We start from the raw sequence: 26,395 nt of genomic DNA on the forward strand, positions 1-26,395 counted from the left end.
GAAGATTTCCGCCAACAGGAAGTTGAGTGTTTCTCCAATTTCATGTTAATTAAGTATTACAGTTAGGAGGCCATCATGTCGAAGCTGTCGACGGCACCATCCTGCACATTTATATATCAGTGTCACTACATGAATTCAGTTTCAATAATTTTCCTGTTTCCCCATATTTGCATTTAGCTGAACCACCATCTACTTTTACTGGAGTGCACTCTGAATTCAAAAGGATACTATGCCATTCACATCTGCAACAATAAATGGATTCATATTGCAAGAAGTATTATTGATGCATTGTACTACTATGTTGCAGGTTGTCTGCCATCTCTGTTCTTGGCACATGATCTCTGGTGTTACTCCATTGTACCATAGGTAATTACTGAGAATCCGTGGACAAATTAACTTTGCAACACGGGTAATAGCTACCCCAATATTTATTTTGTGATGTTCCTTTTGTCTAGGTATTATGATTTATTTGAAGCTCCAATGTGATGCATGCTATGTTTAGTTGTAGGATTAGATTTGCATGTGTGAACAAAACAAACCACTGCAAAATAAAATATCCTCTGTTTAGTAAGTTCTACTTATCATTAGTACGCAAGTTCAGTTTTCAATTTATATGCTATGCACACATGCCGTTTCCTTGATCATATATTTTATATCTTATATATTTATTCTAGCAAAAAATTAGATAATTGTCCATAGGATCGACTTATTATCTAATTGTAACATACCCTATAACGTCCAAGGATCAATATCCTAAGGTGTTGTTGCCGTTTCTACCACAAACATGTCTCCAATGGTGGACTGCATGATTTACGAAAAAGAAAAGAAATGATCCCCACAGGCTGCTAAAAAGAAATCTTATATCTCTCCTGTAGACTTTGCTTTGCCATGCCTTCAGACCAGTACATCATCCAGAATTCCCTGCTTTTCCATTAATGTTATCAGCAATCTAGAAACAGAGTCCGATCTATCAAGTGAGCATGGTCCTACTCAAGCATTGAAATGCTGAATCCCATCAGCTTTCAAGTTATGATCGCGTAGTAAGGTATCTATTTTATTCCACAAGATGAATTTATCCCATGATGGATAATGCAGTAGAGGAGAAGGTGTACAAAGACTCTTTGGAGCAGATTGACAGCCGTCGTCGCTGGTGACGAGACTGCCAAGTCAAAAATTATTTGCTAATTGACATGTACTTACACTTAGTACATGCAGATGCATAACAGAAAAAGCTCTCATAGCTTTCTTAACCCAGGCGTATATTTGCTAAAATGATCTTGACTTCTCCACAAATAATTCACATGCAGTCATGCCGGTCCGCATCCAGCGACGGCTTCTTGCGCGATCGATGATGGCACCAATTCGCATTGGCGGTCATATCAATTGCACGCTCCAAAGTTTGGATGAGAGAATCCGATCGATTTACAAGAAAGGAATCAAAGGAATGTGATAAGAATCCGCATGCAATTTCTGAGTAGTGATGCGTTGGCAAATGATTGAAGAATGGCAGGACTGCACTAGTGTAGTGTCAAAAACGCTCTTATATTCTGGGACGGAGGGAGTAAAAGATTGTGGACAAGTGGACACCCTGCTATTTGCTAATTCAGTTTGTGTTAAATTGAGAAAATGACGGAAGGTTGGGAAAGCATAATTCTACATATAGATTGTGGCATTGGTAAAGGAAGTTGGATCTACTACGCAAATGCATAAGAAGGATTACGCTGTTGTTGGAAAACATTCAAACCACATCTCCACTTAACGAAAGTGTCATCTTATTTTTTTTAGCAACATATAAGCAAGTTCACTATTTTGTTTTGGGCGTGACAACTGGAGTACTGAACCAACTTAGGCTTTTCTATAAAAATATGTCCAGTTTTGTAGTTGTTTTGCAACTTTTATCTTAAGAGATTGAGAAAAGAATATATATAAAACAATCCGCTTTTCATTAACTCCTGGTTAGGAGCAAAACCGAGAAATGTAGCTAATTTTTGTAATATGTTTATGGAACCAATCTTTTTCTTAATTTCAGTAAAGTCATTCAAAATTGCACTTGGTTCCCATTCACCAAAGCACAATTGATGGCCATATAACTATTGAAATCATACAATCATATTTTACAATACACTTTAATGGCGGATCATTTGGTTCAGTATATTCAAAGTTTGCATAGGAAGAAATACATATTGATGAATGCCAGAGCAAGTAAATTATTATTGGTTTATATTTTTGGATTCCTACAAAATTATCACATATTAACGCATATGCATGCAAGAACAGTATAAAAACTAACCGAGGAATTTGGTCCAAATATGCATGCATGCATGCACATATTACAAGTTATCCATATGCATTCATTTTATATCTGTATGTGTTTCTGTTCTAATATTTTTCTATAATATAATATTTAATACATTGAAAATGTTATTTAATAGTTTGACTAATTTAAAATGTGAAAATAGCTAGCCTGTGCAGTTGCACGGGTTGATGACTAGTCTATCTAGCTAGGAACCACAACCAGTAAAACGACCGGATGAGCAAGGTTCCAAATCTGAGAGGTGAGGAGTCCATGAAACAGCCTATTGCCTCGTACGCTCGCCTACATTTATTTGCTCTCTTTTTCCCAGTTTCTCTTACGAGGTTGTATTGTCTACCAGAAGAACCGGTTAAAATGATCATAGATTAGAAAAATCTCAAATTTAAAATAAGTTTGTGAATCTGAAAAAGGTTCACATATTTTTATTTTATTTTTTAAATTTGGAAAAAGTTCACGAAATTATTCAGAAAAAATCAAAAAGAAATCCGGATTTGAAAAATGGTCATGAATTTGGAAAACCGTCATGAATATGAAAATAGTTCATGAATTTGAAAAAACATCACAGATTTTGAAATTGAATTTAAAAACTTTGCAATTTTTTGAAGGGTCATAAATTTAAATAAAATAAATAATTTGAAAAACAAATTTGGAAAAAGTTGAAATTTGCCTATATTTGGGTGTGTGCTGACGAAACTAGCGAAGAGTGGGTGTGCGGTGTTGCCTGTCTACAGATTTGCCTATATTTGGCGGCTTGACAGCTTAATAGGACTTGGCCGCGCCATCGCCACCAAACGCACAAACCCACTGCCTCGCGTGCACTTTTGGACTAGCTCATGTTCGGGGTGGTTTTTTAATTTTGAACTTTGAAAAAAAATCATGAATACAATTTTTGCAAAATATGATTTGGATTCAAAAAACATTCTGAATTTCATGAATTTTCAAAATGTTCCCTGATATTAATTTCTTTTCTGAATTTCAAAACATGTTCATGAAATAGAAAAATGTCCCAAATTTCTAAAAAAATCATGGATTCAAAAGAATCACGAATTTAAATAACATTGAGAATTAAACTAGTTCAAACTTTGGAAACATACTCTGAATTTCAAAACTTCTTCTTTTTAATGTTCAAAGATTTTAAAAATGTTCTAAGATTAAATAAACATAAATTTGAATACATTTCCTACATTTAAAAAGTATAGTTTGTTAACTAAAACATTGTTCTCGTATTTTGGCAAAAAATGTCTATGAATTTGAAAATTGTTCCCAGATTTAAAAAGTTTATGAATTTTATAGTTTTTCATAGATTTCAAAAAAAATCTGTTTTTTTAAATGAACTTAAAAATCGTTCTCCCATATTGTGTGTTTACCCTCTATTCTGAACCTACGCGGGGAATATGATTTGCCCTATTTCGCTCCACCGGTGTTTCGCACCTCGCTTCGTCAAACCTACTATGTTTCCTGTGACCTCCTTCCTTTTTCATTTTGTTTTTGTCCATCCGATTTATTCTCATTGAGTCGGAATCAAGGCGGCTCAGGAGTCCGCCTAACCAACAACCAAAAAAGTAATTCTAACGGGGAAGTATGTAGGTGTGAAGAATCCACGGTCCATGTAGTTGTAATGTAGTTTTTGAGACTTGTGAAGCTATTTCGGGTATAGAATATGTGAATGGAATACAGGGGGAATACAAGTGGGGCCTCTGCATGCAGCACAATTTTTCTCATAGTGCTGGTGGAGGGAAAGGACACTTCCATGCAAACTATAATGTTCTCTCTCTCCCAGTGCAAAGAATCTTTATTTTCTCCGTGCACCTTTTATAATGGTATATTTTCAACAAACTCCATTTTTTGTACACTTTTTATAGATATTTGAATTCATAATGAGAAGATCTTTCGAACGACATCAATCATGATAGCGTTTAAACTAGATTGAATTTTACTGTTGGAGTCGTATTTCAGTTTCAGTTATAGTGAAGTTGCCTATTTCACTAAAATTTTCAAAAAACAGATTTGGCTCATGTTAAGAAAATGATTTCACGTATTTCAAAAAACAGATTTCACTCACTTCAAAGCATGGATTTCGACCCATTCAAAAAACTTATTTCACTCATTTCAAACAGTATATTTCACTCGTTTCTGAACACCAATTTCACTCAATTACGGAATATGATTTCAGTTAATCCAAAAAATGATTTCACTCGTCTTAAAAAACTTATTTCACTCATTTCAAAAACCTAATTTCACTCATATTAGAAAAAAAAATACTCAATTCAGAAATTTAATTTGGTTCATCTCAAAACACTAATTTCACTCATTTAAAAGGTTGGTTTCATTCATTCCAAAAAAAATTGATTTCGGTCATTTCAAAAATCAGATTTCACTCATTTTGATAATATCATTTTAGAAAACAAAATTCACTCATTTCAGAGAAATATATACTCATTTCAGAAAACTAATTTCGCTCATTCTAAAACATTTTCATTATTTTTGAAAATGGTCTCAGAAAATTCATTATTTAACACATATTTCAGTTAATATAAATACGATTGAAGATGTAAAATTTAATGTTAGTTTCAATGTATTCAAGAATTGTCTTCTCTGAAAGGTCTCGCCGTAGGATTTCAAATATATAAAAAGATTCACAAACATTTTTTTGTTTAAAAGGTTCGAATTGGTCGCGATTCAGGAACACCAATCGGCTTAAGGTCAGGAATGAAGTCAACACAAAACTCAATGAACTCCTCATTTTCATGGCCCTTGGAGATGCTTCCTTTTGGCCTAGCACGGTTATGAACACATTTCTTCAAGACTCCCATGAACCTCTCAAAGGGGAACATATTGTGTAGAAATATAGGACCCAGAATGGCAATCTCTTCGACTAGGTGAACTAGGATGTGCGTCATGATATTGAAGAAGGATTGTGGGAACACCAACTCGAAACTGACAAGACATTGCACCAAATCATTCTCTAACCTTGGTATGCTTTCTGGATCGATTACCTTCTGAGTGATTGCATTGAGGAATGCACATAGATTCACAATGGCTAATCGAACGTTTTCCAGTAGAAGCCCCCTCAATGCAATCGGAAGCAGTTGCATCATAATCACGTGGCAGTCATGAGACTTTAGGTTCTGGAAGTTTTTCTCTGCCATATTTATTTTTCCCTTTATATTCGACGAGAAGCCAGACGGGACCTTCATACTGAGCAGACATTCAAAGAAGATTTCCTTTTCTTCTTTGGTAAGAGCGTAGTTGGCATGACCCTGATGTATACCGTCTTTTCCATGCATACCTTGCTGGTCCTCCCGTGCCTCCGGTGTATCTTTTGTCTTCCCATACACGCCCAAGAAGCCTAGCAAGTTCACGCAAAGATTCTTCGTCACATGCATCATGTCGATTGCAGAGCAGACCTCTAGGTCTTTCCAATAGGGTAGGTCCCAAAATATAGATTTCTTATACCACATGGGTGCGCGTCCGTCAGCGTCATTCGGAACAGATTGTCCGCCAAGACCCTTTCCAAAGATTACTTCTAAATCCTTGACCATATCAAGTATATCACGACCAGTACGGTGGCGAGGCTTCTTCCGGTGATCTGCCTCACCTTTGAAATGCTTGCCTTTCTTTCTTACGGGATGCCTGCTTGGAACAAATTGAAGATGTACCAAGTACACATTTTTCTTACAATTATCCAAATATATACTATCGGTATCATCTAACCATTGCGTGCATGCGTGGTATCCCTTGTTTGTCTGTCCTGAATGGTTACTGAGAGCAGGCCAATCATTAATGATCATAAACATCAACACATGTAGGTCAAATTCCTCCTGATTGTGTTCATCCCATGCACGTACACCTTTTTCATTCCACAACTCTGAGATTTCTTCAACTAATGGCCTTAAGTACACATCAATGTCATTGCCAGGTTGCTTAGGGCCTTGGATGAGCGCTGACATCATAATGAACTTCCTCTTAATGCACAACCAAGGAGGAAGGTTATACATACGTAGAGTCATGGGCCAGGTGCTACTATTGTTGCTCTGCTCCCCAAAAGGATTAATGCCATCTGCGCTTAGACCAAACCATATGTTCCTTGCATCATCTGCAAAGTCCTCCCATTTTCTCTCGATTTTTCTCCACTGCGACCCGTCAGCGGGTACTCTCAACTTCCCATCTTTCTTATGGTCTTCTTTGTGCCATCGCGTCAACTTGGCATGCTCTTTGTTTTGGAACAAATGTTTCAACCGTGGTATTATAGGAGCATACCACATCACCTTGGCAGGAATCTTCTTCCTGGGGCGCTCGCCCTCAACATCACCAGGGTCATCGCGGCTGATCTTATAGCGCATTGCACCACATACCGGGCATGCATTCAAATCCTCGTACTCACTGTGGTAGAGGATGCAGTTATTAGGGCATGCATGTATCTTCTGCACCTCTAATCCTAGAGGGCAGACAACCTTCTTTGCTTCGTACGTACTGTCGGGTAATTCGTTGTCCTTTGGAGGCATCTTCTTTAACAATATCAGGAACTTTTCAAATCACATGTCAGATACACCATTCTCTGCCTTCCATTGCAGCAATTCCAGTATGGTGCTCAACTTTTTCTTGCCAGCTTCGCAATTTGGGTACAACAATTTCTTATGATCCTCTAACATGCGCTGCAACTTCAGCCTCTCCTTTTCACTTGCGCAGTTTCTCTTTGCATCGACAATGGCCCGACCAAGATCATCAGCAGGCTCATCTGATGCCTCTTCTTTAGCTTCTTCCCGCATTGCCCGCTCAACTTCTTCCCCCATTGGTGTACAATCGTATTCAGGGAACCCATGGCCAGGATAGCTGTCGTCATCCTCTTCTTCTTCATTCTCTTCCATTAGGACCCCTCTTTCTCCGTGCTTGGTCCAACAGTTATAGTCGGACATGAAACCGGACTCAAACAAGTGGATGTGAATGGTTCTTGAGTTAGAGTAATTTCGATCATTCTTACAGTCAGCACATGGGCAACACATAAAACCATCCGCCCGCTTGTTTGCCTCAGTCGCAATCAGAAAAGTATGCACGCCATTAATGAACTTGGGAGAGCATCGGTCATCATACATCCATTGCCGACTCATCTTCATTACACAACACCGAAAAGACCAAATTAATACAAGTTCATACACACCTATTCTCATAAAACAACATACAAACTCTCTAGCTAAAGCATTTAAATGCAACAACAAATGTGATCAAGATCGCAACTAAGGTTGATCCAACAGCATAATGATACCAAGCCTCACTATCAATGACATATTTTTTCTAATCTTTCTAATCTTCAAGCGCATTGCATCCATCTTGATCTTGTGATCATCGACGACATCGGCAACACGCAACTCCAATTCCATCTTCTCCTCCTCAATTCTTTTCAATTTTTTCTTCAAGTAATTGTTTTCTTTTTCAACTAAATTTAACCTCTCGACAAGAGGGTTGGTTGGATTTTTCGGTTCACATACCTCCTAATAAAAATATCTATGTCAACTTGATGGGCATAATTTGTCATAAACACGAAATGCAACAAATACTTATAGAAGAGAATATACCACATCCGAATCATAAAATGGACGAGGGCCGACGGGGACGGATATCAAAACCATGCCACTATGTATAACAAACAATGTACGGGTAAGAAAATTATACAAGTAACTATCTAAATCACACAAACATGTTTTTTTATATAAAAAGGATAAGAACAAGAGGCTCACCAAGGTGGTACCGGTGACGGGACGGTGCGGGCGATCGACGGTGGTTAGGATGGGGACGGGAAGGCACTAAGTAAACCACACCTACACATGCAAACTAAGAAGTTAACTTGAGCTCAAATTGCATATAAATCAAATAAACTACCACATATAAATACTCCCAAACTAAAACCCACAAATCACTATACTTACAGAGCATTGCAAGAGATAATCTAGCAATGAGAGATGAAAGGAAAAAAGTTGCTAACCTTTGTGAACACTTGGATGGATGGGGTGCCTTCAAATCTTGACAATTTTTTGCAAAAATGGAGGATGAGCTCGAGCAAAAGGGGAAGAACGGAGAGGAGAGGAAAGGGGAAGAATAGAGAGCTCGAGCTCGATGAAGAGTTTATATAGGAGCATCTTTAGTCCCGGTTGGTTATACAAACCGAGACTAAAGGTGCATCTCTAGTCCCGGTTTGTGACACGAACCGGGACTAAATGTGCCAGTGGTACTAGAGGTTCAACACGAACCGGGACTAATGATTCCCGCCCCCCTAGCCATTGGAACCAGCACTAATGGTCACATCGGTACCGATCTGTTTACAAACCGAGGCTAATGTGGCTCACGTAAAGCCATTTTTCTACTAGTGGAAACCCGACCGCCGCCGGCGCCGGCGGGGCGTCCTCCTCCTCATGCACGACAGGGCGGCACGGGCCGGTTCCCTTGGGCCTGGGTGCAGTGCTCGCGTAGGGTGCCGCAGCACGATGGCTCACCGTCGTGGAAGCCACGCGGGGGTGCAACTACGGTGTGAGGGGTTGCATGGCCGGTGGTGCTCGCTTGCACTGCGGTGGTCGGATTTGGCCGGCAGGTGGAGCGGGCCACGACGGTATGGGCCGGTGGCTGCTGTGCTGGGTCTCGGCGGTGGTGGCCACGACTTGGTGGTGCTCTGCACCTACGGGGACGTCGCAGCAGCTCGTGACGATGGTGGTTCCCCTCCTGTGCTTGGTTTGCTCATGGGATGGGACGGTTTGGGGGGTGCGGGCTAGTAGTGGCGATGGCGACGCGGTGGCCGTGGTCCAGCTGGCGGCGCAGGGTGGTGTCCTGGTGTCTTCCCTTCTCCTTGGCCGGTGCCGGCAGCGTGCGGGGCTGGTGTGGCTGCGTGCACAACAATCTCATCTTCTTCTAGGGTTTGTGCTCGGGCAGGTCAGATCTGGGCCCGAGGCAGATCGGGGCTTGTTCCTCGGGTAGGTGAGGCCGGGCTCCTCCTGGGATGTGCACATGAGGGGTGTCTTCGCGGGTGCGGTGGGCAGTGGTGGTGGTCCTGACGAAGTCACATCGGCCTACGGATCATCATCGATGGCCACATATTAGTCATTGTGCTGGCTCTCCAAGGCCTATACGAGGGCTGTCGGCAGTCTTAGGATCATGTCCCCATGGTTCACTGGGACTAGCTGGGGATGCAGGTGTCGACGCCTCCTACTGTGGAGGTGTGGACCCAGATCCAGAGACTGATGCCGGGCTAGGAGTGAAAGCAAGGCCTTCTACTCTTCCTGATGTGGTTGGTGTGTTGTGAGGTGGTCGGGTGGTGGTGTCTTGGGGAAGGGATGCGGGGGTGGCGGCCCCGGATGGTGGACCCCATGCTTGGCTCTCCGGCGGGCCTCATGGCAGTGGTGGTGGCTTACCCTTTTGGTCGTGTGGGCGGCAAGGGGTAGCAGTTGGTGGCTCAGACACGTTTCATGTCATTGACATAGGCGTTGCCCAGATCCAGGGAGTTGGAACTCGCCACACATGACCTGGTGTCATCGTGATGGCACGGGTGAGCTGCCAACCGAAAGCTCTGCGCTTTGGCGCCGCCGACGCCCAACGGGCGCCGCTATCTTCTTGAAGACGTCGTTCTGGTTCTCCTCTCTGTGCCAAGGCGCCGGGTGAAGACCCATGGACTCGGCAGCGGCGATGCTCGTCGCCGTTCTCCCTCTTGAGGGCGTTTGCCGTGGAGACTAGGTGTGCTAGGGTGTGGTGTGGCGTTGTACTCTGACTTCCCGTGTCCTCTTTCGGTAGTGTAATCGTGTTCCCATTATCCCAGGATCTGCTGTGTAAGAAGGCTACCTCTCCACTTTGTATTATTCGACCGTGTACTTTATTTGTTGCTTTATCTATAAAGCCGGGGCGCGAGCTTGTTTTGAGAGAGAAGTTGTTTCACTCAACGAGACCAAACAATGAGGAACTCAAGTCAAATAGTTTAGGATAGTAGATAGCCTGTTCATTTTCCTTCAGAATTTTCTCCTTAAGTCAAGATAGGATAGGTGATGCACTTTATGAAGCTTTCTTTTGTATAAAGGAATTTGATGTACAACGTGAATAAAATCTCCTGGTATTTGAATCTCTTGTGATAACAATGATGTGCAGCTTTGCAATGTGTATCTATCTATTGTTGCCAAGTCTTGTGATAAAAGGTATTCACTTGATGCCAGACCGGAACTCACTTGATGCCAGCATCTCCACCGCCACCACCACCACCACGAAGGACCGAAGCGTTCGAGATCCGAAGCTGTTAATCCCAGGTGCAAACATCACGTGATTCCTAGTGTGTGGCCGCACAAGAACCGAAATAGGGCCACGAGACTACCATCCCGTGCCGCGCCTCCCTTTCTCGTGCACAAACCTAACACGAGGGTTTCCTCCCGCCTTCGGGCACACAGGGGGACGCCGAAGGCCGAGGGGGGGACCGACCGACCAAGGCGAGGGAAAAAAAGTGTGAGCAGTTGAATCTCACTCACGGTGGGCTTGGGTAGGGCCAGGCCTGCCAAAGGGATTGAACCCACGAGAGGAGGAGCGTCGTCCCCTCCTCCCCTCCCCTCCCCTCCCCTCCTTGTCCTCTTCTTCTACGGCCGCCCCAAATCATCCCGCCTCCCCCCTTCAAACTTCAAACCCCGAAAGCTCGGTGGTCGCCGCCTCCGCCGCAGCCGCCCCATCCGGATCCAGCCGACGCGGGGGAGCCTCGTCCGCGTAGATCTGGACGGGCGCCGCTAGGGTTGGTTCCCCGCCGCCGCATTCCCCCCCTCCTAAACCCTAGAGCCCGCCCGCCCTTTCCGAGCCAAGAAGCCGGCGCCCCCTGCTCCCCGTCACGCTCTCGGCGAACGGCTCCAGCGACGGCGGCCAGCCTCCCCCAGGGCCGCCTGCCGGCGCATCCCCCCTCGCCGCCAGATCGACGGCGGTACAGTCTTTTCTTGGTCGTTCCTCTCGGGCCTCGGCAGATCGACGCCGGCGGCGACTCCTCTCGCCCCGCCCTCCCGAGCCCGGTGAGTTCTTTCTCCACTCATCCCCCATAGATGCTATCCTTCCTTGCGCGCCGTGGTCGCCGAATTTGGGCTTTCTTGTTTCCAAGAAAAGGATTTGGGTTTTCTTTTTTTCAAGAACTGGGGCCGACCCGCCGCCGGCCCCCTCCCCCCTGCTCCTCGTCGCCGAACGAGGCTGCCATCCTCGTGCTGCTCATCCCCACCCACATTTTAATTATTTGGATGCGCTTTAGTGCTGGCTATGTATTAAGTTTGATGGCGGCTGCCCTTTCTGCATTTTTTTCACTTACCTGAAGGACATGATTTGGGGATCTATCAAATTATAGATGCACATTTCTTCTACGCGGTCAACATGATTTTCTTATTGCAAGACATGTGGTAGTGGAAACAAAATGCAATCCAGGGCATTAAGCTTATCCAGAACCAGAAAGAACTACCTTTTCCACAATTTCAAAAAGAACAACGTCACCTGTATTCATATACTTAGATATAATTCGAGTCGTGCATCTTGTGAACTGGGTTTCATGAATATGGGTTTTCATTATTTTGTCCATGGATGCAACACCAGAAAGTAATTTTGTTGAAATGATGTGTCCCAATGTAAACTTGTACCTTCACTTGTTTATTTAAGACAGAGTGTTGCATGATGTTTCACGCACATCCTAGACCCTAGTCTTATTCCCCTTTCAGTTTTGCAGTGCTACTTCTTGCTATATTGTTTGCTCAGTGCATGAATCCATAATGCTATTTTCATTTTCACCCATTCAGGCTTAAATGGCTGCAAGGAAGGATAATGCAGTCCTTATTGCTTGCCAAGCTCCCAACGGCCGTGTAACACGAGCTCAAGCTGCTAATCGCGGAAGATTTGGAGTGCCTCACCCAGCACCGGTACCTGTCAGAACTGAACGAAAACCGGTGACTAAAGGAAAGGCGAAACGGGGAGCTTCGGATGAGAACACTTGTGCAAGTGCTCTAACTTCAGCTCCACCTCCTAAAAGGCGAGCAGCGCTCAAGGATGTGACAAACATAAGCTGTGCAAACTCGTTCAGAAATGTCACTGCTGTGACTAAGCTACAGGTACCAAGATGTTCCACATATTATTACAGTATCCTAGTATGATTTTTTGATGATTACCTTTTCCTGATGTCAGCTAATTTAGAATGTATTTCCTTTGTTCCAGTCAAGGCCCACACAAAAGGTAGGGCGAAATGGAAGCAAAAACAAGCAGTGCGCAAAGAAGGCCCCTAAGCCACCTCTTCCTACTGTTAGTGGAACTTCATTTGTTGTGAATGATTCTCATAACGTGGAAGAAACTCAGAAGGCAGAGCTTTTGCCACCAAAAGAGGAGCCCACCGCTCTGCTCGAAAACAAGGGGTCGTTGTCATTATGGAATATTGCACGGAACAGGGAGAGTGGTGTTCATGAGCCATTCTTTCAGGGAAGAAACACAAGAGATAAATCTGAAACTGCTGACTCAAACACTGGTTAGTTAAGTTGCATTTCTCTCTCTCTACCGTTTAGCATATGGACTTAAAGATAGGTTAGAACTTAGAAGTTTGAGAAACTGTTCGGAGCTTCTCTTTGCTTGTAATGTTGCACTTCTTTGCTGGCAGTCTGGTCGTATCCTGAGTATATTCTTGAATCTTTATGGTCTTTCTGTGGCCACAAAACTTAAAACAAAAAAGCATATTCTAAATATTTTGTCCACTGAGCATTCCTGAGAAACTTGCAGGTATTTATGTATTCTGTTTTGTTGGGCAGCATCTAAAGAATCTTTATCTTTGTTCCAGGGGACTATGTTGGCTTAAACGTTATAGACATTGACAAAGATAATGGCAATCCACAAATGTGTGCTTCCTATGCTGCAGAAATATACAGAAACCTGATGGCTGCAGAGGTATGTTTATATTCTGTTGTAGAAGGGAAGAGCTTCTTCTACTGTTTAGGCAGACTTTTAAATTCCTCATATGTTACATGCCTTATTAAGCTGGGAAGAATTTCAGTTTTGGATGTTTGTGTTTCCTTCACTATAATTATTTTCTGAAAGCATTTCAGCTTCCATCTTATATGCTCATGTTACTCCCCAGCTTATAAGGAGACCTAAATCAAATTACATGGAGACTTTGCAAAGGGATATCACGAAGGGCATGCGAGGAATCCTGATTGATTGGCTTGTTGAGGTTTGTATATATTGCTTCTGATTAAATTTATGCATAAATAGTCCAACCATGTTTTTGAGACTGAACATCATCATTGTCACTTAACTGCACAACTTTACATACAAATTGATGTATATAACTTGCAAAATTAAATACACGTGAATGTGTTTTTTTTACGGATGGTAGGAACTTTGCACATTCATTTCAGAGAGGAATAGAGTGCAAGGTTTACACATCCGACCTCGTTGGACTCAATAGATCACATAAATATTCTTTACATCCCTGTCCACGTAGTTATTCATTTCCCTTTCAAATCTCATAACTATTTGGTGTTAGTGATGGAGGATTTTATATGAGAAGTTTGAATCAGTGGTGTCCATCCTTTCTTTTTGCACCACATAAGTTGCTGAACTGAGCCAAATGCAACATGGTCAAACTCGTGCTGTGGTGGTAACATGTGCTGTATGTATATATAGAAAATAAACACATAAACCACAGAGGCCCTGTGATAGTGACGAAGTCAGAATACGATGACAGTGATCTTCAGCACCAGAAACGTACTCTACATTTCTCACATGCATATGGGAAACCTGCATTTTCTTTTGCAGCAAATCAAGATCCCTGTTCAAGTTTAATCTTCACTGTTCATGAATCATGACTTCTTAGCTTATGAAGTTCCATCTTTGCAGGTTTCTGAGGAATATAAACTTGTGCCAGACACACTGTACCTCACTGTATATCTTATTGACCAATTTCTTTCTCGGAAATATATTGAAAGACAGAAACTACAACTTCTTGGAATAACTAGCATGCTGATTGCCTCGTAAGTTCACATTTGTTTGATTTTAATATTTTAACATCAAAAGCTTTGAAATTGATAGGAAGATGTCTCATGAAAAGGTTTGCCTAGTTGCTGAAGGAGCTTACTTTGCGGCAAATGCATGAATTATGTTTATTGTTTGTGCTGCCATTGGCGCCAGTGACATATGTCAGTAGAATCATTTAAAGATCTACCTTCTTCTGCAGAAAATATGAAGAGATCTGTGCGCCTCGTGTTGAAGAATTTTGTTTCATAACTGATAACACATATACAAAAAATCAGGTACTTGTTACATGTGAAGTTTGAAGGATTGTTAATTACACATGTGAAATGTCATTGTTGATCTGCCATAATTGATATCATCCTGATTCCATAGGTGCTGAAAATGGAGTGCGAAGTGCTTAATGATCTGGGGTTTCATCTTTCTGTTCCCACAATCAAAACGTTTCTGAGGTTAGTTACTCAGGACAGGATGACTAGACAGATCTTATTTCTTTTCCAATATGACATCACTGACAAGCGTTTCCTTGAAATTTTATTAGGAGATTCCTTAGAGCAGCACATGCTTCTCAAAAAGTAAGACTGGCATCCAACCATATTAGCACAGTTTTCATTTAATTTGTATGTTTGGCGTCTGATGATCACTAAGTTCCCAAACTACATTTGCAGGCTCCTTGTGCAACTTTGGGCTATCTGGGCAATTATCTCGCGGAGTTGACTTTGACCGATTACAGTTTCCTGAAATTTCACCCTTCGGTGGTGGCAGCCTCGGCAGTGTTCCTTGCAAGATGGACACTCGACCAATCAGACCTGCCATGGGTTCGTATGAGAACTCTGGATGCAGACCTCTGTACATCATGTTCTATTTGCTCTAATATATGTTATGTCTCATGCAGAACTGTACTCTCGAGCATTACACCTCATACAAAAGTTCCGATATTCAAGGATGCGTACGCGATCTATGGGAGCTGCAGCAGGGCAACACCAGTGGAAGTCCCCCCCTCAATGCTATACGCGAGAAGTACCGGCAGGAAAAGGTATGCCACAATCACCACTTGCTGCTTGAGTTCTGTAAGCAGAACACCACATGAATCCTTTTTCTGTGCAAGCCATACATTCATACGGTTTTAGAATCACTTGACAGCTAATTTGTGTTTCCCATCCCATTGCAGTTTGAATGTGTAGCCAACATGCTGTCTCCGGCGATGCCTGTGTCGCTCTTCCTCTTCCATAGACAAGTTAACGGCACCAGCCCCCTGCTGATCAACAACTCCTAGCAGCGCAGCGTCAGCCCCCTGCTGATCAACAACTTGATTTTTTTCCAAGATCTTGTAGCATCCCCTTCCCACCATTCTCTCTCCCTCCGATCTGGTTGTGCTGTTATTTTTCCCGACCTTTTTCGAGTTGTGCAGTCGTAGGCGATGGCTCACATAAATGTTGATTGAGTTCCTGTGTAGGCTGCTGATGGATGCCTAGGGCTGGTAATTGTATGATGATGATGATCCTGTCTGTCTGTCTGTATGATAACTGAGTGAGTTCCGCTTGATTTAGCGTAGGTTTGCAGGCGTTTCCCAGAGTTTAGTGAGTGCAATTGCAGTGCAGTGCTCGCTCTTGAGATTAGAAGAGCAACTGTAGTGAGTCCAGGATGGTTGATGTGATGTGATGTAACCTGTTGTTACAAGAACATTCATTATTGCTTGGTTTGTAAATGAACATAAATGTAGCCTGACTGTCTACATCATGCTGAACACAAGGGTTTGTTTCTTTATCGTTTCCTTTTGTTTGCGATGAGATGAAACTAAGCCAGTGAAGAGCCAATCTTTCGTACTCCCTCTGTTGTTCCTATAGTGTCAAAAGAACGTTTTGAGACAGAGGAAGTAGTTGACTTTATGCCATAAGCTTTAATAACCGTATGAAATAATCATTTCAGTTGAGCAAATAAAATGGAAGTCATTTTCAGTCCGTAGAAATAGCGCTCTGGTTTAGAATTTGGGGATCGGAATTCAGAGGCAACTGATTTTTGTAATTTTGGAAAATGAAGACATGAGGGGAGCTGAATGAATGTCACGTGGGAGCAGTATTGTCTATTCAGCAATGAGATGCACTAGTATTTAAATATGACGGTCAAACAGTCAACTGACACAAAGTGACGGCACATGGTTAAACAATACTCTATGAAGCCAGAGTGGCAGCCACGTTACGCCAGTAGTATTGTAAGGTATGTTTGATTTGAAGTTTTGAACCCAGTTAGAGCATCTTGATCCAGTAGAAATCCTTATTAGTGGAGTAAATTTAAGTGCATCTCTAGTTGTTAGTTGATTTCTTAAAAACTTTAAGAATTAGAGGAGTAAATTTAAGAGCCACTGCACCTAGCCCAACCCTCAAACCTTACCTTCAGAGGAGTAAAAATTTTAGGAGTTGCCTCCCAAAAGCAGCACAAGTCTCTTAATTTTTTAGGCACTGCTACGCGTCCGCCGGAAGATCAGTTGATTAGATCGGCCGCCTCAGCAACCGTCAGATGCCGCCTAAAACAATCGTCGATCTATCGTCCCAGCCAGCCGAGGACCTTTGCAACAGCTAGCTTGTTGCGCTCAAGAGCTTTGCAACAAAGACCTTGTTGCAATGGTCCGCCGAGACAATAACTGGCCAAGACACGCACACCCTAGGCTGGAGCGTAGCTGCTGTGTCGCCATGGTCCGAGCGCCTCGACCATGGAGTGCCTCCGGTTGTTGGAGTTGCCACCCCTCCTCCACCCCAGCATCATGAGCAACTGCCACCTCTCCTCCAGCACCATGGCGAGGACCTCTCATGCCGGATGCTTCTCCGGTGTTTTCTGCAATCGGGGATATGTTTCTGAAACATGCCTCATCTTGCAGTGTCTGATCTCTCACGCTCTAAAGTTGAGCGCTCCTCCAACTGCAGCCTCCAACGCTGTCTGCAGCTGGGGTTATATTTATGAAACAAGACCTCTGTTGGAGAGAACCTTTTTTTTTACTTTTGAAATAAAACCCTTGTTGCAAAAACCTTCTGAAACAAGAGCCATGTCGCGGGAAAAAATCTTCACCATTGAACCATTTTCTTCTTCTTTTGAAACAAGATCTTTCTTATAGGAACCTTCTGAAACAAGACCCTTGTTGCAAAAAAAATGACTACGCGGGGCTTGTGACAGCGTGAGCGCTCCATCCGAACTATCCAACGGCTATGCAGGCGGCGGACGCTACACATACATCAGTCGGCTGAAGGGTAGCTTTTTCCTAATTTTTTTGCCTGTCTGCCTCGTCTCTTATGGTGCTTATTTTTTAGGTGCCTTTTTGAGTTGTTAGGGTTTGTGCCATGCTAAAAAAAGACGAGGCTGCAACGGGTTTTTGAAGATGGAATAAGGTTCTTGTGGGATCCAATCGACATTTATCTCCGGTGGATCATCTTGGATCCGGTCGTTGTTCGTCTACGTATGTGTTTCTGCAGGTTAGATCCTTCTAATCTACGCTTTTATTCATCGACGATGGTTGATGTTCTCGTGTGGTCCTATTGGGTCTTAGTACGAAAACTTCCTGACTATCTACTACAACAATATTTTTCTGGCTCCGATGAGGGATGCGCGATGACGACGGCGTGCCTTCGGCTCGCTCAGTGTTTGTAGTCATCGTTAGGTGGTTTATGAATCTGAATGTAATTTTTACTTCTGGTGTTCTTTATACTACCTTGACAGTTGATGAATAGATCAAAAGTTTTCTCACAAAAAAAGTCTTTTATTTTTGCCCTATGCCACTTCCGAGTTTTATTAATTTTCTTCTCCTCTCTCATGTGCGACGTCTCTTCCTCCCGTCTGTCGCCGTCAAAACTCACACCGCCGACCGTCCGCCTCCCCGGTGACCAGAAAAATGGAACCCCCAACAACCCCACAACTCCGGCGACCCTTTGCCTACGTCGGATTCTCATTGCTGGTGACGAATTTGGAGGATTTTGGGCAATTCATAGCTCGCGCGTGTATGCGTGTGTGTCTGCTGCTGTTGCGCACATGTGTGTTGTGCTGCTGCTGCGCATGTGTGTTGTGATGCTGGTGCATGTGCTTTTTTTGAGCGGTCAACGAGGGGGGGGGAATCCCCATCTGAATATATTGCTCAAAAGCTGCCAAGCCAAGAGTTTCCCCTTAAGCGTTGGCTGATCCAGTTTATAAGGGAAACCAGATCGAAAACCTAAACAAAGTGACCCCGTTTATGAGGGAAACCGGGCCGAAAACCGTACAAGCAACACCCAGACAGGGCACACCAAGCTAGTAGACAAAAGACCATCGCCATGAAAGACACTCGTAGATGTGGGGTGTTGTCGAGGGATCAGAATACTCGAATTTTGCAAGCAGCCTAACGCACCGAATTGGCGTGCGTACCAAGACCACGACACAACTCAGAAGCATCCATAAACAACGAGTGCAACTAAACACGAACCTTGACTACGGTAACAGGATGATTAGCAAGTTGGGGAGGCATCTTGCGCCATCAATGAGCAAAGAAGAACCGAGACATCACCAAGAGCACGGAGCTCACCGCAACACATTGGCAGCCATGGGAGGGTCTTGAGCAAGCCAACAACATGGGTGAGACACCTTCGCGAGTGGGAAAACGGATGGCCGTCCCATGATGCCAATGGCACCGCCGCCAAACCCCAAAGAACACCACCGAACAACCGCCGTCGACCCCAAACCGGTCGTACCACCACCACCGTCAAATCAACACTGGTCCCCCAGCTGACCCCTACTCCAAAAATGATGCCTACAAGAGGGGAACGACGCGGCCCGCCGCCATCATCCGATCCGAAAGAGCACAGACCTGAGGTTTCCCTCGGAGTAGGGAATGACAAGGCAGAGGAGCATGCTACCTCTTGAGCACTGCGTTGGTTTCCCCCGAAGAGGAAGCGATGATGCATCAAAGTAGCGTAAGCATTTCCCTCAGTTTTTGAGAACCAAGGTATCAATCCAGTAGGAGGCTACGCGCAAGTCCCTCATACCTGCACAAAACAAATAAATCCTCGCAACCAATGCGAATAGGGGTTGTCAATCCCTACACGGCCACTTACGAGAGTGAGATCTGATAGATATGATAAGATAATATTTTTGGTATTTTTGTGATAAAGATGCAAAGTAAAATAAAGGCAAAGTAAAAAGCAAAGGAAATAACTAAGTAGTAGGAGATTAATATGATGAAGATAGACCCCGGGGGCCATAGGTTTCACTAGTGGCTTCTCTCGAGAGCATAAGTATTCTACGGTGGGTGAACAAATTACTGTTGAGCAATTGACAGAATTGAGCATAGTTATGAGAATATCTAGGTATGATCATGTATATAGGCATCACGTCCGAGACAAGTAGACCGACTCCTGCCTGCATCTACTACTATTACTCCACTCATCGACCGCTACCCAGCATGCATCTAGAGTATTAAGTTAAAAACAGAGTAACGCCTTAAGCAAGATGACATGATGTAGAGGGATAGACTCATGCAATATGATGAAAACCCCATCTGTTATCCTCGATGGCAACAATACAGTACGTGCCTTGCTGCCCCTAGTGTCACTGGGAAAGGACACCGCAAGATTGAACCCAAAGCTAAGCACTTCTCCCATTGCAAGAAAGATCAATCTAGTAGGCCAAACCAAACTGATAATTCGAAGAGACTTGCAAAGATAACCAATCATACATAAAAGAATTCAGAGGAGGTTCAAATAATGTTCATAGATAATCTTGATCATAAACCCACAATTCATCGGTCTCAACAAACACACCGCAAAAGAAGATTACATCGAATAGTTCTCCACAAGAGAGGGGGAGAACATTGTATTGAGATCCAAAAAGAGAGAAGAAGCCATCTAGCTAATAACTATGGACCCGTAGGTCTGAGGTAAACTACTCACACTTCATCGGAGAGGCTATGGTATTGATGTAGAAGCCCTCCGTGATCGATGCCCCCACCGACGGAGCTCCGGAACAGGCCCTAAGATGGGATCTCGTGGATACAGAAAGTTGTGGCGATGGAATTAGGTTTTTGGCTCCATCCCTGATCGTTTGGGGGTACGTAGGTATATATAGGAGGAAGGAGTACGTCGGTGGAGCAACAGGGGGCCCACGAGGGTGGAGGGCGCACCTGGGGGAGGTAGGCGCGCCCCTACCTCGTGGCGTCCTCTTTTGTGCCTTGACGTAGGGTGCAAGTCTCCCGGGTCTTGTTTGTTGAGAAAATCACGTTCCCGAAGGTTTCATTCCGTTTGGACTCCGTTTGATATTCCTTGTCTTCGAAACGCTAAACCATGCAAAAAACATCAATTCTGGGTTGGGCCTCCGGTTAATAGGTTAGTCCCAAAAATAATATAAAAGTGGATAATAAAGCCCAATAATGTCCAAAACAGTAGATAATATAGCATGGAGCAATCAAAAATTATAGATACGTTGGAGACGTACTAAGCATCCCCAAGCTTAATTCCTGCTCGTCCTCAAGTAGGTAAATGATAAAAACATAATTTTTGATGCGGAGTGCTACTTGGCATAATTTTAATGTAATTCTTCTTAATTGTGGTATGAATATTCAGATCCGAAAGATTCAAGACAAAAGTTTAATATTGACATAAAAATAATAATACTTCAAGCATACTAACAAAGCAATTATGTCTTCTCAAAATAACATGGCCAAAGAAAGTTATCCCTACAAAATCATATAGTCTGGCTATGCTCCATCTTCACCACACAAAATATTTAAATCATGCACAACCCCGGTGACAAGCCAAGCAATTGTTTCATACTTTTGACATTCTCTAACTTTTTCAATCTTCACGCAATACATGAGCGTGAGCCATGGATATAACACTATAGGTGGAATAGAATGGTGGTTGTGGAGAAGACAAAAAGGGAGAAGATAGTTTCACATCAACTAGGCGCATCAACGGGCTATGGAGATGCCCATCAATAGATATCAATGTGAGTGAGTAGGGATTGCCATGCAACGGATACACTAGAGCTATAAGTATATGAAATCTCAAAAAGAAAGTAAGTGGGTGTGCATCCAACTTGCTTGCTCATGAAGACCTAGGGCATTTTGAGGAAGTCCATCATTGGAATATACAAGCCAAGTTCTATAATGAAAAATTCCCACTAGTATATGAAAGTGATAACATGAGAGACTCTCTACTATGAATATCATGGTGCTACTTTGAAGCACAAGTGTGGTAAAAGGATAGTAACATTGTCCCTTCTCTCTTTTTCTCTCATTTTTTTATTTGGGTCTTTTTTATGGCCTCTTTTATTTCTTTCTTTTTTATTTTTCATCCGGAGTCTCATCCCGACTTGTGGGGGAATCATAGTCTCCATCATTCTTTCCTCACTAGGACAATGCTCTAATAATGATGATCATCACACTTTTATTTTTTTTATAACTCAACTATTACAACTCGATACTTAGAACAAAATATGACTCTATATGAATGCCTCCGGCGGTGTACCGGGATATGCAATGAATCAAGAGTGACATGTATGAAAGAATTATGAATGGTAGCTTTGCCACAAATACGATGTCAACTACATGATCACGCTAAACAATATGACAATGATGGAGTGGAACGGTGGAAAGTTGCATGGCAATATATCTCGGAATGGCTATGGAAATGCCATAATAGGTAGGTATGGTGGTTGTTTTGAGGAAGGTATATGGTGGGTGTATGATACCGGCGAAAGATGCGCGGTATTAGAGAGGCTAGCAAAGGTGGAAGGGTGAGAGTGCGTATAATCCATGGACTCAACATTAGTCATAAAGAACTCATATACTTATTGCAAAAATCTACACGTTATCAAAGCAAAGTATTACGCGCATGCTCCTTGGGGGATAGATTGGTAGGAAAAGACCGTCGCTCGTCCCCGGCCACCACTCATAAGGAAGACAATCAATAAATAAATCATGCTCCGACTTCATCACATAACGGTTCACCATGCGTGCATGCTACGGGAATCACAAGCTTCAACACAAGTATTTCTCAAATTCACAACTACTCAACTAGCACAACTTTAATATCACCATCTTTATATCTCAAAACAATTATCAAGTATCAAACTTCTCGTAGTATTCAACACACTCATAAGAAAGTTTTATTATTAATCTTGTATACCAAGCACATTAGGATTTTAAGCAAATTACCATGCTTTTTAAGACTCTCAAAATAATCTAAGTGAAGCATGATATATCAATAGTTTCTATAAAACAAATCCACCACCATGCTCTAAAAGATATAAGTGAAGTACTAGAGCAAAATTACATAACTCAAAAGATATAAGCGAATCACATAGAGTATTCTAACAAATTCCAAATCATGTATAGCTCTCTCAAAAGGTGTGTACAGCAAGGATGATTGTGGTAAACTAAAAGGCAAAGACTCAAATCATACAAGACGGTCCAAGCAAAACACATATCATGTGGTGAATAAAAATATAGCTCCAAGTAAAGTTACCGATAGAAGTAGACGAAAGAGGGGATGCCTTCCGGGGCATCCCCAAGCTTTGGCTTTTAGGTGTCCTTAGATTATCTTGGGGGTGCCATGGGCATCCCCAAGATTAGGCTATTTCCACTCCTTGTTCCATAATCCATCAAATCTTTACCCAAAACTTGAAAACTTCACAACACAAAACTTAAAGTAGAAAATCTCGTGAGCTCTGTTAGCGAAAGAAAATAAAAGACCACTTCAAGGTAATATAATGAACTCATTATTTATTTATATTGGTGTTATACCTACTGTATTCCAACTTCTCTATGGTTTATAAACTATTTTAGTAGCCATAGATTCATCAAAATAAGCAAACAACACACGAAAAATAGAATCTGTCAAAAACAGAACAGTCTGTAGTAATCTGTAGCTAGCGCAAGATCTGGAACCCCAAAAATTCTAAAATAAATTTCTGGACGTGAGTAATGTATCTATTAATCATCTGCAAAAATAATTAACTAAATATCACTCTTAAAATAAAAATGGCAGCAGTTCTCGTGAGCGCTAAAGTTTCTGATTTTTACAGCAAGTTCAACAAGACTTTCCCCAAGTCTTCCCAACGGTTCTACTTTGAACAAACACTAATTAAACATAAAAAACACAACCAAAACAGAGGATAAATAAATTATTTATTACTAAACAGGAGCAAAAAGCAAGGAATAAAAATAAAATTGGGTTGCCTCCCAACAAGCGCAGATCTAGGTATTGTCATCTTTGGTTGGCAATCCATAAGTGGCTCTCATAATAGATTCATAAGGTAATTTAATTTTGTTTCTAGGGAAGTGTTCCATACCTTTCCTTAATGGAAATTGGAATCTAATATTTCCTTCCTTCATATCAATAATTGCACCAATCGTTCTAAGGAAAGATCTACCAAGAATAATAGGACATGAAGGATTGCAATCTATGTCAAGAACAACGAAATCTACGGGCACATAATTCCTATTTGCAACAATAAGAACATCATTAATTCTTCCCATAGGTTTCTTAATAGTGGAATCCGCAAGGTGCAAGTTTAGAGAGCAATCATCAAAATCACGGAAACCTAACAAATCACACAAAGTCTTTGGAATCGTGGAAACACTAGCACCCAAATCGCATAAAGCATAGCATTCATGATCTTTAATTTTAATTTTAATAGTTGGTTCCCACTCATCATAAAGTTTTCTAGGGATAGAAACTTCCAATTCAAGTTTTTCTTCATAAGATTGCATCAAGGCATCAATGATATGTTTAGTAAATGCTTTATTTTGACTATAAGCGTGAGGAGAATTTAGCACGGATTGCAAGAAGGAAATACAATCAATCAAACAGCAATTTTCATAGTTAAATTCCTTAAAATCCATAATAGTGAGTTTAGCAACATCTAGGGTTTTAATTTCTTCAATCCCACTTTTATCAATTTTAGCATCAAGATCAACAATTTCCGAATTCTTGGAACGCCTTCTAGGTAAAGGTGGATCATATTCAGTCCCATCATTATCAAGATTCATATTGCAAAACAAAGATTTAATAGGGGACACATCAATAACTTTTAGATCTTCATCTTTATTTTCATAGCAATCCGGTTTAGCGGCCATCTTATTAACTAAGGTAGCCTGCCTATCCGAAATTTCAGCAGTTAATTTCTCAAGATGAGCAATTTGGGATCTTAAACCATCGAATTATTTAGACATATCATCAAGCTCTTTATTCATAAAACTCATAAAACTTTTCTGTTCTTTAAGCTCGTTTCTAAAGAAACTATTATGTTCAAATTGCAAAACCATGAAACTCCTGACATTGCTTTCGATCTCTTCTAGCCTTTTAAGGTGAAGGTCACCAAATTTAGGTAGAGCCATAGTGACAAGCAAGCAAACTAACACACAAGCAAAAAGCAAGCGGGCAAAAAGAGGCAAATAGAGAAAGAGATGGAGGATAGAGAGAGAGGGTGAATAAAACGGCAAGGGTGAAGTGGGGGAGAGGAAAATGAGAGGCAAATGGCAAATAATGTAATGCGGGAGATAAGGGTATGTGATGGGTACTTGGTATGTTGACTTTTGCGTAGACCTCCCCGGCAACGGCGCCAGAAATCCTTCTTGCTACCTCTTGAGCATTGCGTTGGTTTTCCCGGAAGAGGAAGGGATGATGCAGCAAAGTAGCGTAAGTATTTCCCTCAGTTTTTGAGAACCAAGGTATCAATCCAGTAGGAGGCTACGCGCAAGTCCCTCATACCTGCACAAAACAAATAAATCCTCGCAACCAACGCGAATAGGGGTTGTCAATCCCTACACGGCCACTTACGAGAGTGAGATCTGATAGATATGATAAGATAATATTTTTGGTATTTTTATGATAAAGATGCAAAGTAAAATAAAGGCAAACTCAAAAGCAAAGGAAATAACTAAGTAGTAGGAAATTAATATGATGAAGATAGACCCGGGGCCATAGGTTTCACTAGTGGCTTCTCTTGAGAGCATAAGTATTCTACGGTGGGTGAACAAATTACTGTTGAGCAATTGACAGAATTGAGCATAGTTATGAGAATATCTAGGTATGATCATGTATATAGGCATCACGTCCGAGACAAGTAGACCGACTCCTGCCTGCATCTACTACTATTACTCCACTCATCGACCGCTACCCAGCATGCATCTAGAGTATTAAGTTAAAAATAGAGTAACGCCTTAAGCAAGATGACATGATGTAGATGAATAGACTCATGCAATATGATGAAAACCCCATCTTGTTATCCTTGATGGCAACAATACAATACGTGCCTTGCTGCCCCTACTGTCACTGGGAAAGGACACCGCAAGATTGAACCCAAAGCTAAGCACTTCTCCCATTGCAAGAAATATCAATCTAGTAGGCCAAACCAAACTGATAATTCGAAGAGACTTGCAAAGATAACCAATCATACATAAAAGAATTCATAGGAGATTCAAATAATGTTCATAGATAATCTTGATCATAAACCCACAATTCATCGGTCTCAACAAACACACCGCAAAAAGAAGATTACATCGAATAGTTCTCCACAATAGAGGGGGAGAACATTGTATTGAGATCCAAAAAGAGAGAAGAAGCCATCTAGCTAATAACTATGGACCCGTAGGTCTGAGGTAAACTACTCACACTTCATCGGAGAGGCTATGGTGTTGATGTAGAAGCCCTCCGTGATCGATGCCCCCACCGACGGAGCTCCGGAACAGGCCCCAAGATGGGATCTCGTGGATACCGAAATTTGCGGCGGTGGAATTAGGTTTTTGGCTCCGTCCCTGATCGTTTGGGGGTACGTAGGTATATATAGGAGGAAGGAGTACGTCGGTGGAGCAACAGGGGGCCCACGAGGGTGGAGGGCGCGCCTAGGGGAGGTAGGCGCGCCCCCTACCTCGTGGCCTCCTCTTTTGTGCCTTGACGTAGGGTCCAAGTCTCCCGGGTCTTGTTTGTTGAGAAAATCACGTCCCCGAAGGTTTCATTCCATTTGGACTCCGTTTGATATTCCTTTTCTTCAAAATCCTAAAACAGGCAAAAATCAGCAATTCTGGGCTGGGCCTCCGGTTAATAGGTTAGTCCTAAAAATAATATAAAAGTG

General features: G+C 42.3%; 1 protein-coding gene and 1 pseudogene across 1 annotated transcript; one reads left to right on the forward strand and one right to left on the reverse strand.

The window, feature by feature from the left end:
• Positions 1 to 62: 62 nt before the first annotated feature.
• LOC147982400 (uncharacterized) lies at positions 63 to 7,182 on the reverse strand (annotated as a pseudogene).
• Positions 7,183 to 10,886: 3,704 nt separating this feature from the next.
• LOC147982401 (cyclin-A2-1-like) lies at positions 10,887 to 16,072 on the forward strand. The gene is made up of 12 exons (XM_087514380.1): positions 10,887 to 11,328; positions 12,094 to 12,402; positions 12,506 to 12,809; positions 13,116 to 13,222; positions 13,413 to 13,505; positions 14,174 to 14,307; positions 14,511 to 14,586; positions 14,681 to 14,757; positions 14,847 to 14,880; positions 14,974 to 15,123; positions 15,201 to 15,341; positions 15,477 to 16,072. Exons 2-12 carry the CDS (start codon positions 12,100 to 12,102, stop codon positions 15,579 to 15,581), a joined length of 1,524 nt encoding a protein of 507 aa, XP_087370506.1. The 5' UTR covers positions 10,887 to 11,328; positions 12,094 to 12,099; the 3' UTR covers positions 15,582 to 16,072.
• The last annotated feature ends 10,323 nt before the right edge of the window (positions 16,073 to 26,395 follow it).

This window comes from Triticum urartu, chromosome 3A (genome assembly GCF_056163025.1).
Source record: "Triticum urartu cultivar PI428250 chromosome 3A, HENAU_Tu73, whole genome shotgun sequence".
Taxonomy (NCBI): Eukaryota; Viridiplantae; Streptophyta; class Magnoliopsida; order Poales; family Poaceae; genus Triticum; species Triticum urartu.

Bases quoted from the DNA above. Each gene is read 5' to 3' on its own strand.
- LOC147982401 (XM_087514380.1), top strand. From the start codon at position 12,100: ATGGCTGCAAGGAAGGATAATGCAGTCCTTATTGCTTGCCAAGCTCCC. The intron at 12,810-13,115 runs GTTAGTTAAGTT...TCTTTGTTCCAG, and splicing joins AACTGCTGACTCAAACACTG to GGGACTATGTTGGCTTAAAC. The intron at 13,223-13,412 runs GTATGTTTATAT...GTTACTCCCCAG, and splicing joins GAAACCTGATGGCTGCAGAG to CTTATAAGGAGACCTAAATC.